This window comes from Barbatula barbatula, assembly GCF_947034865.1.
Source record: "Barbatula barbatula genome assembly, chromosome: 18".
Taxonomy (NCBI): domain Eukaryota; kingdom Metazoa; phylum Chordata; class Actinopteri; order Cypriniformes; family Nemacheilidae; genus Barbatula; species Barbatula barbatula.
In genome coordinates this window covers 13,511,220-13,526,497 of record NC_136781.1, presented here as the reverse complement: position 1 = coordinate 13,526,497, position 15,278 = coordinate 13,511,220, and the positions used below count along the sequence as shown (strand labels likewise).

General features: G+C 37.5%; 1 protein-coding gene across 1 annotated transcript; it reads right to left on the bottom strand.

Annotated features, from left to right (window-relative positions):
* Positions 1-237: 237 nt before the first annotated feature.
* Positions 238-10,069, bottom strand: sparc (secreted protein, acidic, cysteine-rich (osteonectin)). The gene is made up of 10 exons (XM_079480202.1): positions 9,876-10,069; positions 5,151-5,220; positions 4,931-5,011; positions 4,458-4,545; positions 3,942-4,063; positions 3,660-3,780; positions 2,957-3,090; positions 2,092-2,240; positions 1,391-1,539; positions 238-1,294 (listed from the first exon to the last, which is right to left on the bottom strand). Exons 2-10 carry the CDS (start codon positions 5,205-5,207, stop codon positions 1,266-1,268), a joined length of 930 nt encoding a protein of 309 aa, XP_079336328.1. The 5' UTR covers positions 5,208-5,220; positions 9,876-10,069; the 3' UTR covers positions 238-1,265.
* Positions 10,070-15,278: the final 5,209 nt, after the last annotated feature.

Genomic DNA, 15,278 nt, shown 5'->3' with positions numbered 1-15,278 from the left:
CTTAGTTTCAAGTGCTCACGTATTTAATTGCAAGTGAGAAGAATAATTTTATCATATAATCTTGAATAATAAATTATGCTTGTCGATGTGCTTTTAAGAAATGAAGATCTCTCCTCAAGCAATTCGTCCTCTAGAATCGTATATTTCTGAAGTTTATTTATGAACATGGCCAATTAAATACAAAATGAGAGTTTGTTAAAAACTTAATATAAATAGGTTTGTGTTTTTTTAATGTTTTGGTTTGACAGTTTGGGGTTTTTCTACATTCATCTGTTTACCAGCCACATTCCTCAAATAATCCTTTAAATACAAGGTTCCTAAAATATACTTTTATAAACGCAAAAGCAATGAAATTACGTAAACATCCACTCCTCCCTTGGTGAAAATACTAACATATGTGTTCCACATTTCTAGCCCTACTGTAGACTGTACAATGGCTCTACTGGTGTCCCTGATTTATTTTTTTATTTAGCTTTAACTAAGTAAAACATGTAACAATGCCAAAATATTACATATCTGCAGGAGAACGATATCGAAAAACGGAGAAATGCATGCAAAGATTGAGTTTGAAAAATTCAGTAGCTTTATTTTTTTAAGAGTTGCATAGCGCTCACATTGTGGCAAATACTGCAAATGTATGTGAACATGTTAGAGGGAGAAAAAATCTCATCCTGCGAGATTATGTCCTCTTGAAGTTCAAATAATAATTTCTTGTTTATTACTCAAATTTGAAAACACTTAACATTTCGCCCCGATTTCCGACAGGTACAATATGCAGATAAAAACAACAACCTAAGATATTCATGTATTTTTAGATCTTAGAAAGAAATCAAAAGAATAAAATCCACCACCAATTGTGCAACAAATAAAACTGAAAGGTTTATAAAGCAAGCAGAAAGGAAATTTATTTGGAAACTTTATTTTGTTTTTGTACATTTCCAACATCCAAACTTACATTAAAATAAAGCCCTGATTTTGAGATTTACTTTTGTGGAGCCATTTCCAGAACACACATTTATCTGGCAACACACATGTACATAGTTCATCATAGTTCAACTCTCTATTGAATACAGCCTGTACAACATCTGTTTGCAACTTAAGATTTAAAACGGGCAGTGTGAGTTGTGCACTCTTTAAACATTATGAATGTTTAGTGGTATAGAGTATGCAGGTTGTTAGCAATCGCGATTAGCACCTTTGATTTTAATTTAAGGGTCAGCACCTCGTCCCAATAGTAACTAGGAAGTGTAGATTTTAGACATGCTTTAGATGACAAGGTCGTTGTCGACATCCTCTGAAATCAGAAAATGATCAAAGTTATTAATATGTAAAAATTAAGCTACTAGACAAGAGTATTGACAAAGGCATTGACAAATTCAAAGAAACTCACGTTCTTTGATTCCAAAGCAGTTGGCCCATTCCTCAAGAGCGATGTACTTGTCGTTGTCAGCATCACACTGCTCAAAGAAGCTGGTGGTGCAGTGCTCCATAGGGATGAGAGGGGCACGCAGAGGGGCCACTTCAGTGTGGGACAGGAACCTGGCAGAGCACACGAAAACGCAAACAATTAGATGTTATTTGTTAAAAAAAGTAAATGCATTAGATATCATAAACTTACAATGAGGAATAGTGTTTTCATAACATTTATTTATATTTATTCATGTTTTTTATTGTCTGTACGTGTTGTGTTAGTACTGAGCACTTAAGTTTGTAAAAATGTACTAGTAAATGCAGAAAACAACATGAACTAGGATAAATAAATGTTGCGCAAGTGTTTTTTACTGTTAGTTTATGTGGCTAATGTATTAACTAATGTTAACAAATGCAAGTATATTGTGATGTGTTAGCCAAACACCGTGTACTGGACGCCACAGGCGGAATGCGAAATTACAACCTGCTCGTTCTTAATGGGTTTGTCACGTCTTGCATCCAGTGTGGTCAAAATGTAAAATTATAATAGGTTCTAATGAGTGTCTAATGTCTTTTGTTGTGTCTCATCACGCCGGTTGCCTACGGTGTAGACACGGTGTCAGTCTAATAGGAATTTCGGATGGAAACAAAATGGTAGGAAACTAGAGTAACTGAACATACCCGTCAATGGGGTGCTGGTCAAGCTGGCCAAACTGCCAGTGTACAGGGAATATGTACATGTTGTAGTTCTTCTCAAAGTCAAGAGCGAGAAGGTCCAGAGAGTGCTCACCAGCCTCCAGTCTCTTCTCATTCTCATAGATCTTCTTCACCTAGAAACAGACATTTGCCGGTGAGATTTCACTTCTGATAACATGAACGAAGCTCTTGGCTTCATGTTACTTGAAATACTTGAAAAATGTTCAATGGTAACATTTTACAATAGGACTGTATTTTGTTAACATAAGTCAATGCATGAAAGGGACAGTTCACCCAAAAAGAAAAATTCAGTTTACTCTGCCTACAGTTGTTTTAACCTGTATAAATGTATTTGTTCTGTTTATCACAAAGAAGACATTTGGAAGAATGTGGGAAACCAAACAGTTCTGGGGCACCATTGACCATTACTGTGTTAGTTTACAAACATTCCTTTAAATACCTTCTTTTGTGTTCAGTGGAACAATAAAATGTATAAATATTTGAAGCACCTTGAGTAAATGATGACAGAATTTCAATTTTTAGATGAACTAATATGAATTGTTATTTTTGGGTGAACTATCCCTTTAAAGTCAGTAGTTAAAACGCATACGAAACTAGCGAAATGATTAATAGCATTGAGTATTGACAATTATTAATCTTTGTTAATTTTAGTTAATGATGAAGTACTATATCGGTCATGCATTTACACATGTTAACAAATAAACCTTATTTTAAAACACTTGACAGTGTGAGGTATTTTGCACACATTAAGCCAACAATGAAAAGTTCTGCAGGTTAAACAATCGCATTTAAACACTTTAGACTGTAAAATTCTGAAGGTTGAACTGACTCTCAGTTTCTGCTTCTCTGTGAGCAGGTTGTTCTCGTCATCACGCTCATACAGGGTCACCAGCACGTTCTTCAGCCAGTCCCTCATGCGCAGGGGAAACTCATTCAGCTCGCTGTCCAAGCAGGGGGCAATGTCTGGGGCAAAAATCAAACATTAAAAAACAATAGATTTAAAATAAATAATAAACAAAAACAGCATGCCAGCACGTCTCTTGGCATATATTGTATTCTCATATTCACTGTAGTGTACGCCTGAGAGTGTTAAAAGGGCCAAATATCAGCCCTCTGGCTAATATTTGTGCCATAGCTGTTACGGCCTAATTCATTCATGCCAGAAACGCATTTTTCCTCGTTCGTCCCTCACTGAGACACCCCGCCTAGAAATGAGACTACACCACAGCAGGAGCTCCATCTGAGCCCTTCAGTCCCGACTGATCTCATAAAGCATACATAGGCTGTGGATGAGACAGATTTAAGGGGGATCATTCTGCTCTGCGAAGCAGCACTGCAAGCTCGATCTTGCCCTGTGCTCTGTCTGTGCAAAGGGTTCACCAGGAACGCCTGAAAGCTACAAGCCATCAATCAACCCTAAGCACTCATCGCTGTTTAATTTTACAGCTGATGCTGATCCAAACATTAGACTCTAAAGCAAACATTTTGGACAGTCCATTCAAATGTGTTTTTTATCCATAGGGCGGACTCACATTTGCAGGGTCCGATGTAGTCCAGGTGCAGCTTGTGGCCCTTCTTGGTGCCCTCCAGGGCGCATTTGGTGGCGAAGAAGTGGCAGGGGGACTCGTATGTTTTGTTGTCAGTGCCACAGATCTAAATGTCATAAACATGAGAATTTTTAAATGCCACGATTGTCATCTTGACAGGATTGGATTTGTACCCAAACAGACTAGTTATTAGATATAAACTTAAATTTCAATGCATTTCTGTCACTCTACATGTGAAAACATGAGATGGAATGAAATAAAACGCACATGCTCAAATTCTCCCACAGGGGCGGGGCATGTCAGAGGGTCCTGGCACACACACATTGGCTGGTTGCTGTCGTCAACCTCGCACACCTTGCCTTTCTTGCAGTGATGGTTCTGGCAGGGGTCTGGAAAGAAAATGCAATTAAGACACTAAAACTGTTTATATATTTCCTTTTTTTGTTACTTTTAACTATGTTGTAAAAAGTTTTCATTCCTTGCTTTTTATTTCAGACATATTATGTGGCAGGCAAACACATCATGTGGCTGAATAACTACAGTCTGTCGGATCCCGTAATTACAGCCGTCTACTTTTTGACTTATATTCAGTCTGTTATTACGCTTGGCTTTATGTTCGCCTGTGCAATCTCGATTCATACGCAGGGAAGGAGGGCTTCATGATGCAAGCTGCAGCTCTCATCTCTTTTCAATAAAGCTTTGCAGCAAGGTATGTGAGGCATGGAGAACACTAAATGATGAACCGAAGCCTCTGGTTATTTTGGGTAATGTTATTTAACTCACTCTCAGGAAAAACATCCTCCTCAATCTCAATGGCCTCATCAAATTCTCCCGTCTCCACCTGGACCGGGTTGGCTCCCACTTCTGGCTCCTAAATGATAAGAAAAAAGCATTGTTGTTATTATAACCAAATCGGGGGTTTAAAACACTGCTTTGCTCTTTTTTTTTAAAGCGGCTGAACTTCAAATGAATCAATTGGTTATGAATGACCCACGTAACTGGCCAGCCGCAGTAGCGTTTTGCTTTTGTGTCCAATAGAACATCTGGGCTGTGGGAAAGCGTTCAATAGCAACTGCTGCCTTTTTAGATATATTTTCTCTGGGGAATTTAAGAGGAAACTCAACATGTGGATATGAAACGCATCTGTTATCATTATGGGGGGGTCTATCTATTGTTTGCCCAATAGCTGGTTTGTAGGGGCCTTAAAATTCAGCTGAGATTTAGCTTTTTATTTATTTGAGGTAAAAGCTTTTTACCTCTTCAGCAACTGGCTCCTCTTCAACAATTGGATCTTCCTCAACAATTGTCTCCTCCTCCACATCTGGCTCCTCTTCAGTCTGCAAAAGAACATATAAATTAAATGCATTAAAGTGGTAGAAGTAAAAATGAGGGTCAGTAAATGATGACAGAAGTTTCATTTTTGGGTGAACTCTTTAAGTCATATGTGGTTTTAATTAAACACAAAGATTGACTTACTGGAGCAGCCAAGGTCGTGCCAGCAAGGCAGATTAGGAAGAAGATCCAAACCCTCATCTTGAGTTTCAGCCTAAGGAAAAATAACAATTCACATCACCACCAAGGATTGGAGCAAACATTTTGGTAGCATCACGTCAATCAGGCGTGCTTATATTCATCACTTTTATAGTAGTCGACCTGTCTTGCGTTCAATATCACACCAGTTCAACACCTCACACACCGAACCCCATGCACAGTACCAGCTGCTGGAGTTGGGATCTGGCACAGGCTTTGAGCATCATAACATCTTGCTTCTGCCATCAGAGCTGCTTTGTATGCTGTGTAGCAGAGAGCCAAGCAGCAGAAGTCTGTCTCTCCAGACATGAACTGATTGAGATAAGAGCTTTGGTTGTCTTTGTTCTGCTAGCTCAAATGCTTTTCTCTCTCCCAAACAGACCCAGGAAGAAGGACTTAGGTGAAATGTTCTCCTTGAGAAATACACTTACCTGTGAAGCGATATGGGTTGTTTGACTTCCTCATCTTAATGATTGCCTGTCTCTCTTTCTATATATTTACATATTTTTTGTTTATGGCTGAAAAGTTCAAAGCAGCAATGGGTGTATCATCATTTGGGTGAATGTATCAACTGGTGTACTTTAGACAGAGAAGATCAAAGCCAGACACTATTGTATGTTTTTTTAAACACAGGCATAGTAGGAAGGGTGTGCTGTAGTTTCACACAAAAGACATCCTGTTGTTTCTTTACATGAAAGGTGTGCATTTACCTTTATGGGACATGATTGAAATATTTATTTAGCCTTCTTACTGTGGTGATTTTATATATATGAAGTTTGTCATATGATATATATTTTATCACATGTTGTAGTTGATCTTTTCTGTGATTTAAAGCTAATTTCCCCTCGGGGCTATGATGGGCATGTTTCTGCATGAACAGAGAGAGGGTGGATTTACCCCATATAATCTGCACATTCATTATCGGCCGAGTAGAAAAATTCCTACGGGACGTAAGGGGGCTTCTTAAAACCACTGACCCCACAATCATTCGCCCTGCATCCTTGAATATCCTCGCCTTGCTGCCTAAGGATGAATTACTTAAAGAAAAAATAGTTTGAGCAACATTGTGGTTCCATCTGGCGATTAAAAACATTTAGTTGGCTGTGATGTCAGATAGTAGATGTCAGTAGTTTTCAGAATTTAGTTAATTATGCATTTCGTTCTTATGCAGAACGGAATAAAATATTTTAAAGAATGTTGGTAACCAAACAACGACGCTACCCATGGACTCGCATTGGTTTTGTGTCCATACAATAGAAGTGAATGGAAACTGCCAGTGTTCGGTTACAAAAATTCTTCAAATTATCTTCTTTTGTGTTCTGCAGAAGAAAATTTCAGTCAAACAGTTTTAACTGACAAGATGGTGAGTAAAAAATGACAGGATTACATTTTATATTTTTGAAACAATCCCTTTCAAATTCAAATAACCTTAAAAGTTGTGACGTCTCAATTTTATAGCATTGATTTTATTTTTTAACATCTCTTGTGCACATGTGCATGATTTGTATTCCTGCTGGAGGACATTAATCGGAGTCAGCCAGGATGTCGACTCTTTAGTTTTCATTGGCATAGGTGAGACGCCACACTTCTTTTAGACTTAGACATGGAAAACTTCAGACACTGTCACACTTTCAAACGCTGACGTCTGTGAACATGGTAAACAAAGAATGTTTTTGCTTTTCCGTCAACAAACAGGTACCGTTTCACTCCGAAAATGATGGATTTTAACAGGCTATGGCTTTGAGCGCTGTGAGTCACAGTACGAAGGAAATGACCCAATATCATATCCTGTGTTTAGTTTGGATGTAAGACTCTTTTCAGAAGTTGTTTTGGCACATGTAAGTGACTTTATTGCATGAGGTGAAAATCCATTTGGTGGAGTCTGTTTAGAGCAAAACAACTTGTTTTATTTGGAAGGTCGCGATTGAAATCAAACACCCCCGAAGTGAGGGAAGTCTGTAGGATAAAGATGTCTTTTTAACGTGGTATTTACTTTAGCGTCGAATTAGGTAATGCGGTAGCGGGGAGGATAACATGATCTCAATGCTCAATTTTTTCCTAAAGAGTCATTTTCCAGAAGCTCTGCAGGCTGGCGAAACTCTCGGCCCCCTCTGGAGTGACATAACAGGTGGTTCGATCTCAAGATAAATTAGTTGGAATACTGTATTCACATCAGTGATGCTACTTTGTCCTGCTCCCAAAGCATCTCCTACAAACTCATAAATTCTGTTTGAATACTAGACAGCACATCCGATTCTGCATAGAAACATACTTTCCAGCTGTAATATCATCCAAAGTAGTTTTAGCCTCTTCAGTACAACCACATTATCATCAATGCCCACAACAGGGATCAAGAATCTGGCATGGTAGGATACGCTTGATTTATAGAGCGGGAAGCCACTTGGCATGAGAGTTAAACCCTTGCGCAAACCACCTGTCCATTACTTCCCTGCATCTGTGCAGTGTTGAGCAAAAAAACAGACCCATTCTCAGTAAATGCTCGACTGAAAGCTTCAACGTAACAAAAGCAGTCACGGTAAAAAAATGATTCAACTTGACAAAAAACAAACCTCTATTAGCATGCAAAGGCTAAGAGGCCAAAACCTGCGTCTGTCCTACGGCTGAGGTTTTGTTTCACAGGAAATGAAATGAATTTCTCTGTAACTTTATCTTATTTTGGTGAAATAGCTGCTACAAAGCTAAACTTTGTGCAACAAGAAAGGTAGATGTGGGGGGGGGGGGGCAACATAGACACAGCAGGACATTTTGTCTTCTGATGAAAAGCTTTGCTATGGATACGGATGAGGTATGCAAGGTACAGGGACCTCCGATGTGGACAAAAGACGTGACTTAGCAGAAAGATCTGTAACCTGAGTGTACAATCACCTGACCTTCTTAACTTCCCCCTCCAACCCTCACAGACGCTTGTAAGATAGTCCTCTCTGTTTTTACTGCCGAACCGTCTGTTTTATCCGGTACAAAGAACAGAGCAGCTGTGCATGGTAGAGCAGGTTTAACCCGTAAAAAATAACAATTAAAAAAAATCTGTCCAGGACGAAATGCAAGAAAAGAACTGTGGTTAAAATCGGATTATTCTTTTGATAAATCTAAGGGAACGTTCACCCAAAAAGGAAAATTCTGTAATGAATCACTCTCTAGTTGTTCCAAACCTGTATACATTTCTTTGTTTGGTTGAACACAGAGAAATATATTTGGTAGAATGCAGGTAACCAAGAAGTTATTAGACCCCATTGACTATCATAGTAGGAAAGATGACAATGGTAGTCAAAAGTTCCCTATCCTACATTCTTCAAAATATCTTCTTGTGTTCAATAGAGCAAAACAATAATAAAGTAATTTGTCCTACTAGGGTATTCGATAGGGTCCAAGAACTGTTTGGTTATAAGCAGTCCTCCAAAAATATTTCTCTGTGTTCATAAGAACAAATACATTTATACCGATTTGGAACAACTCGAAGGTGAGTAAATTACAGAATTTCTATTTTTGGGTGAACTGTCCCTTTAAAGAAATACTGTTGGATTATTTTTTTTATATAATAACAGGTGCTTATGCTATATTATATTGTATTTTTTTATTCTACGCATTGTAAACACAAGTCTGAACAGGAGAATGATAAATTAGTGTTTTGATTTGTAGGTTTTTTCTGTTCCGTTGCAGAACTCATGCACACCATCTGCTTCTGATAGAAAAACAGATTTAACCTTTCCTGTTTTACCCAAAGGCAATTCAGAATTATTTTCCAATAAAACATATTTTTCTTTTTTTTACCATCTCATGAAAATCTTTTTAGTGCCCAGAAGGAAAAACACAAACTGGAAGGTGGAAAATTACACATTTACACATTTGTCAGAAACCATCCAACCCAACATCAGTCAACATCATTTGTTGATTTGTATCAGGTGGCATAAAAATAAGTACGTCTTTACATACTATTTACATGCCTTTAAGTGCCTTTTTTCGTCAAGTAATTTCTTTGTCTCTAAAATAGCACCGGCCCCTAAGCAGCTGTAACAGTTTGTTCTCACATCAGTCTTGTTTGTCCAAAGGAGCTACATCTGCCTTGTTTCGACAGGGTCCCAAACAGCTGCTGAAAAATTGCCATGGAAACATGCATTCCTTTTGATGGGAGTAATAGAAAAGGGAGTGATCTCTCTCTCTCTCTCTTTCTCTCTCGCTCTCTCCTTCTTTCTCTGGCTCTGTGACGTTCTCCCCTCCCCCCCGTCTCTGGCTCTGTGTTCACCCCTCCTGCTGCTTATGTGGCACACAATATCTCACTATTGTGCCTCTCCGAGCTTTACAGTACACGTTTTGTGCTGCAAACTTAGTAAACAGCACAGTACATTTGTCTGATAAATATTCTAATAGTGTGAAATGTTATGTTAAGAATTTTTAATGAATCATTTTGTAACACACCAATCTTGCACAAACAATAGACACCTGTTTCCATTGACAATGTCTGTGCTGTTTTAAATCTTTTTGTAAATCTCTGCATGGAAATGCAGGTATAGCATGCTGGTATAGAACAAAAATGGAAAACGTAAGCTAGTAGTGAAAATTGGTTTGTCTATAATTATCTTGGTATTGACAAAACTTGATTTTGGGAATCAGCCAGTTCTTTATAGATAGGAGTAGACAAAGGAATGATCTTACCTTCTGTCCGTCTAACAAAGAAGCCAGAGGAGAAGTCAGCTGTGGAAAGGTCTGAAACTATCTAACAGCAACACAAGTCCACACAGAAGACATTTGCTGTGGGCAGGCCCGGTCAACCCCCTTCGCTCAGTTTGGGTGGGACGTCCCACAGTTAACTCTGTGTATCCAAGTCGTGTTGACCTTTATTCTGAAATGTAGACTCTCATCCCCAAACTTTGTTTTTGTGTTTGTGCATTGTTTATATACATGATTATATACTTTGTCTGATGGTGTCCTTTGTTCTGTAACCCTAACCGGTAACCGCATACGAAATTTAGTGACTCTCAACTTGTTGAGTTTTGAATAAACACGGACAGATAATTGCATATAAGTGTGATACTTACAAAGAACGTTCCTTCAAGCTAAATATTACTGAATGAACCATTCATGTCAGATCTTGTAGTTCGTGTTGATGCAGACATGAATAACATCATAAAGGCATTTAAGCTTAGCTGTGTGGATGCATCTTTAGTCTTTTGGCCAATGCAAATAGTGTCACTTCCTCTTTTAGACCAAAGGTCAATACAAACAAATAAATCAAAACCAGTAGGTTTACTGTATATATGAAATATTATAAGACTACTTTAAAATGATTGTCATCAATATTACATTTTGATTTAATTAAACATTTATATTGACATTAGCCACAATAACTATATTGAATCTTTGGATGTCACGTAAAAAATAAGTCATTCATATTAACAACATTTATTTATTATCCAAAAGGGAATGTATAAACTGTTATTGGTGTGAAGCTATCTTATAACAGCCGGCTCTAAATGTAGCATGTATTTCAGATGTGCAGAACAGATTTTTGGAGAGAGCGTGTCAAAAACTGTTGATTCCTGTTGGAAAAAAAGGAAAAACCGAGTCCTAAATTCCAGGGCCCTTCCCATTTCACTGTCTCTAAGTTTTGCGTGTCCCTGACCCCCAGACTAAACTAATCTGTTTCATTCCACCTATGGGACATCACCCTCAAATTCATGGTGAAAGAGGTTTGCTCTGATATAGATTGCTAATGTCTGTACTTTCTGAGCGGTAAGGAGAGAAACATCTGGATGAGACAACGCTGGAAAAAAATAGCTTCTCTGCAACGTGGCACTTTCCATTCTGGCCTCTGCAGACACTGAAGGAGCGGAGGAGGTGTAATTATTGTATGCACTGCAGACGTGGCGCTGTCTGTGGGAGCTCAATGGGTCACAGACTCCCAGGAATTTATTCAATTTCAAATACATTGAAAACCCATAGGAAATATTATATTTGAGATAAACAGCAATGAGTCGATGTTGATAGGAAATTTAGACTTATGTATTTGGTTTTCACATTTTTCTTCTTGGGAAGAGAGCCCCTTTATCTCAAATGTACTGTATCTCCCAGACTCTCTGAAAGGATCTCAACAATCTTTTAAACTGGGCTCACATTGGCCAAGATCTTACCATACCAAAGTCTTCAAGAGATGTCACAAAAAGGTCTATAAATTAATTATATAAAATAATTGGTAACACTTTATAAGGTTGTATTTGTTATTAATGTTAGTTAATGTCAATATAAAAAGGTAACACTTTACAATAAAGTGCTAGTTAACATAAATACATTAGATTACATTACCTAACAAAGAACAATTTAGTTTTCAGCATTTATTAATTCTTTTTCAGTTCATGTCAATACAGTTACTCATGGTAATTCATGGTGCATTAACTAATGTTAACAGTAACAATGTTTTATTTTATTAATGTATTAGTAAATGCCGAAAGAAAAATGAATTAATATTAATAAATGCTTTAAACGTATTGTTCCTTGTTGCTTTATGTTAGCTAAATTATAAATTGTTTACAAATAACACCTTATTGTAAAGTGTTACCAATATATATAACTGTATACAATATATAGTCGCCAAGTAGTTTTATACTGTTGCTCTTTTACTGCCATATGTGTGTAAATTTATATTTATTCATTAAGAAGAAACATAGTGTGTTATAAAAGACAATTTATTGACCAATATAATAATAATACAATAATTTAATTTGTTTTGTTGCATCAAAATATTACATCATGGCCCTTAATTTATTTTGAGTCCCTCTGTGGGTATAGTTTACGGGAAATACCTCTCAAGGGACCAAACTGAAAATAGCTAGTTTTAGACTTGCACACCAGACGGTGGGAGTTTGACCACTGTTTCCGCAATAAGGTTACACAGGTTGTTCAAAGACATCATACCTCAAAAACAAGAACTCCTTTCACTCTGTTTCCTATTTAGACTCTTTGTAAACTCCGTCCCTGTGAAGAATAACCTTGACTGGAATAAATCATTATACATCAGTTCGCAGTAAATATAAACACTAAGGTGTTTCTGTTGTGTGCATAAATCATACTGCAATGATTCAACACTTGCTGATAAAGTCAATGTTTAGGATTAACATAAATTTACTATAAAATGGTGTTAAGCAAATACTGGCAGAATCTGTTTACTTGATGCCATAAAATGACTTAAAACCATTCTGTCTTTGTCATCGTGTCAACTGAAGCGAGGCCACACGCAGTGAATGTGTCTTTTCACAGTGAACCATCTCATTGTGTCAAAGACTCGTCTGTAATTTGGAAATAGACCCGTCTTTGCCTGTAGAGGCTACTGTGCAAACTGGAACCCAAATGCCCTTATGTAACCAGGTGCATAATATCACATTGCAGTCACTGAGGTTAGATATATACAGTTTAAAGAAAGACATAAACATAGGTGAAAAAAGTCAGTGGTGCTTGTTGAGATAAACACATTACCTTGACTCAAACTTAGAAGGGTTTAAAAATCTGAGTATTACACTTAACAGTGTTGTTTTGCTTTTGTTTTGGAGCTACAAAAGAATGAATGACTTCAAACTGTAGATTCTGATGTATTGAAATATATAATGCTGTAAGTTTGACTGTAGAAGCAGACGGGTATGTAACCTGCTGTTCTATACTTGGAGAAATACAATAGCTCTTCCTCTCAATGCCCAATTTCCTTTACTCCACAGATGACTTGGACAGATATGAGCACAGAGAAACATCTGGGCGTCGATCCAGGAAGACAATAATGATAAGCTGACAGATGGAATAAATGGACGGAATAGTGAGTACGTCATGATTCTGTGCTCTACTTCCGCGGAAGTTGCTAAGTGGATTTGAACGTGGCATTTCAGGGATGCAGGAGTGGCTGTTTTCAGTGGGATGGATCATAAGTGTTGGGTTCAGACCTGCTGTTGAATAAGAGGTGACCTGCTGACGTGTACATCAAAGACAGATGAAGACCTAACTAATGTAGACTGATAGCCGACTTTTTAGCATTGAGTTCATCAGGAACTGAATTGCTCTTTAAAGTTTAAAGTAGATTATACTGTTATCTTAATTGAATTCGAATAATAAATACTTTTTTGATATTAATCTTTTTAAAATATTTGTCTCAACCCTACCCCTTCTCAGTCTCTGTAAATGTGCGAACAAATGTTTTTTTAGTCCATCCATTTTTTATCATGACACTCATGATGGGCAATTATTTCTCAATAATTCCCACAATGGGCATTTGATATCGATGACATTTAAAACGTGACAATGCTGATGACAAGATTAAAAGCAGAATTATGGTCTCATATAAACGTCCTTGTGTTGCCACATCAGCAGCTTTCTGGTGAAATCTGAAGTGAATGAATAATCCATGGAGTCTTTTGACTAAACGACATTTAGAGATACAAATGAATGCAGCGTTTAATCAACCCCCATAGTCTTCATAATTAGCTTCAGTTTTGGCCCCATCTGTTAGGCAGTTAATTTAGCACATAAGCAATGACTGCAAACCTATTCTCATTTACTAATGGACTGTATGAAGCCTATAGTTTCAGCCTTTCCTACCATTTGCACACGTCAAAATCCTTTTTTCTGATTCTTTGTGTTTTATTGTAAAATTAGCACAGATATATTCACTTGAATGTGTCATTTCAAGTATCAAGCCTGGGGAATGTATCCCTTCGACTTTCTATTAAAAGATAAATAGTTTTAAATTTCTCAAAAAAAGAAGCATGATTGGTCTAGAAGCTGATTCATTTTTATTTAGTACTTTTTTATTTCAATTCAGTTTTAAATATTTTGTAGGTTGTATTTTGTTCCAACACTTCCATCACAAAAGTGCTGTGGACCACACAATTTTCCAAACAGATTTTTCACAAAACAAACTGTAATTTTGCAGATCTTTCAAACATTTACATCAAAAAATGAAAAGTAATTGACACAACTGTTGTTTTATGTATTTAACTGGCGCCGCAGCTGGGAGAAATTTACCGCTTTTTTACGGGACACCATTTTTCTACAGTAAAACTTTGTTTACGTCTTGCAAAATGGTCCATGCAGCGGACCACATTTTAGTGCCTATGGTGAACTGCTGTGGGTCTCTTGAGAATCACGTCCAGTCATCAGATACAGACCGTACTGTGCTTGGGTTACAGTACTTGTCCCTTGATCAGCTTGAGCGATTACACTTGTCTCTACTTGTATGGCAGACTACAGTCACGTCGCGCTCGCTCCTTCTTTTGAAAAGAGCAAAAGATTCTTTTCAGTAGCCCTCAGTAGATGTTATCCCCTGCAAATATTTCACTTCTTTGTGAAGTACAAACAAATTCAACTAATTTTTTCCCTTCTAACTGTCTGTTCTTACATTATGGTCCTTCTAATTAGCCTGGTTCTCTCAACCTTGCACTGGTTACCTATAAAGCCTCGCATTAACTTTAAAATCTTGCTTATTGCCTATAAAGCCCTACACGGTTTAGCTCCTCACTTCTTGTATTACAGTCCTTCACGTACACTACGCTCTTAGGCATCCGGTCAGTTGGTACTACCTAGAATTTCAAAATCAAGTTCAAGTGGTAGATCCTTTTCCTATCTAGCGCCTAAACTTTGGGATGCAGACACACTCTGTCAGTTTAAATAAAGACGCATCTTTTTAATCTTGCATACACTACAATACCATAATATAAATCCTCTGAGGATTTGGGCTGCATTAGTTAGATCAACCGGAACCAGAAATACTTCCAATAACAACTGATGTACTACTCTAGAACAGTACAGTAATCTACTCTCAGCCATACTTGTCTCATTGTTCCAAGGTTACCACAGAGGGCAGGATGCTGTTCAAACCCAGACCTGATGGTAGAGCGGAGAATGGGAAGCAGCGACCTAACAAGAGCTGAGATAAAAGAACTGAATAAAGAAGGATGCGGCAACTTGACACGTCTTCACTACAAAATTAAACTGCTATTAGATTATTAATGATAATCTTGAATCTTTATTTATTTTTATTTAGCCTTGTTGTGCAAGCACTGTCGAGCTTGTGCAAAGGCT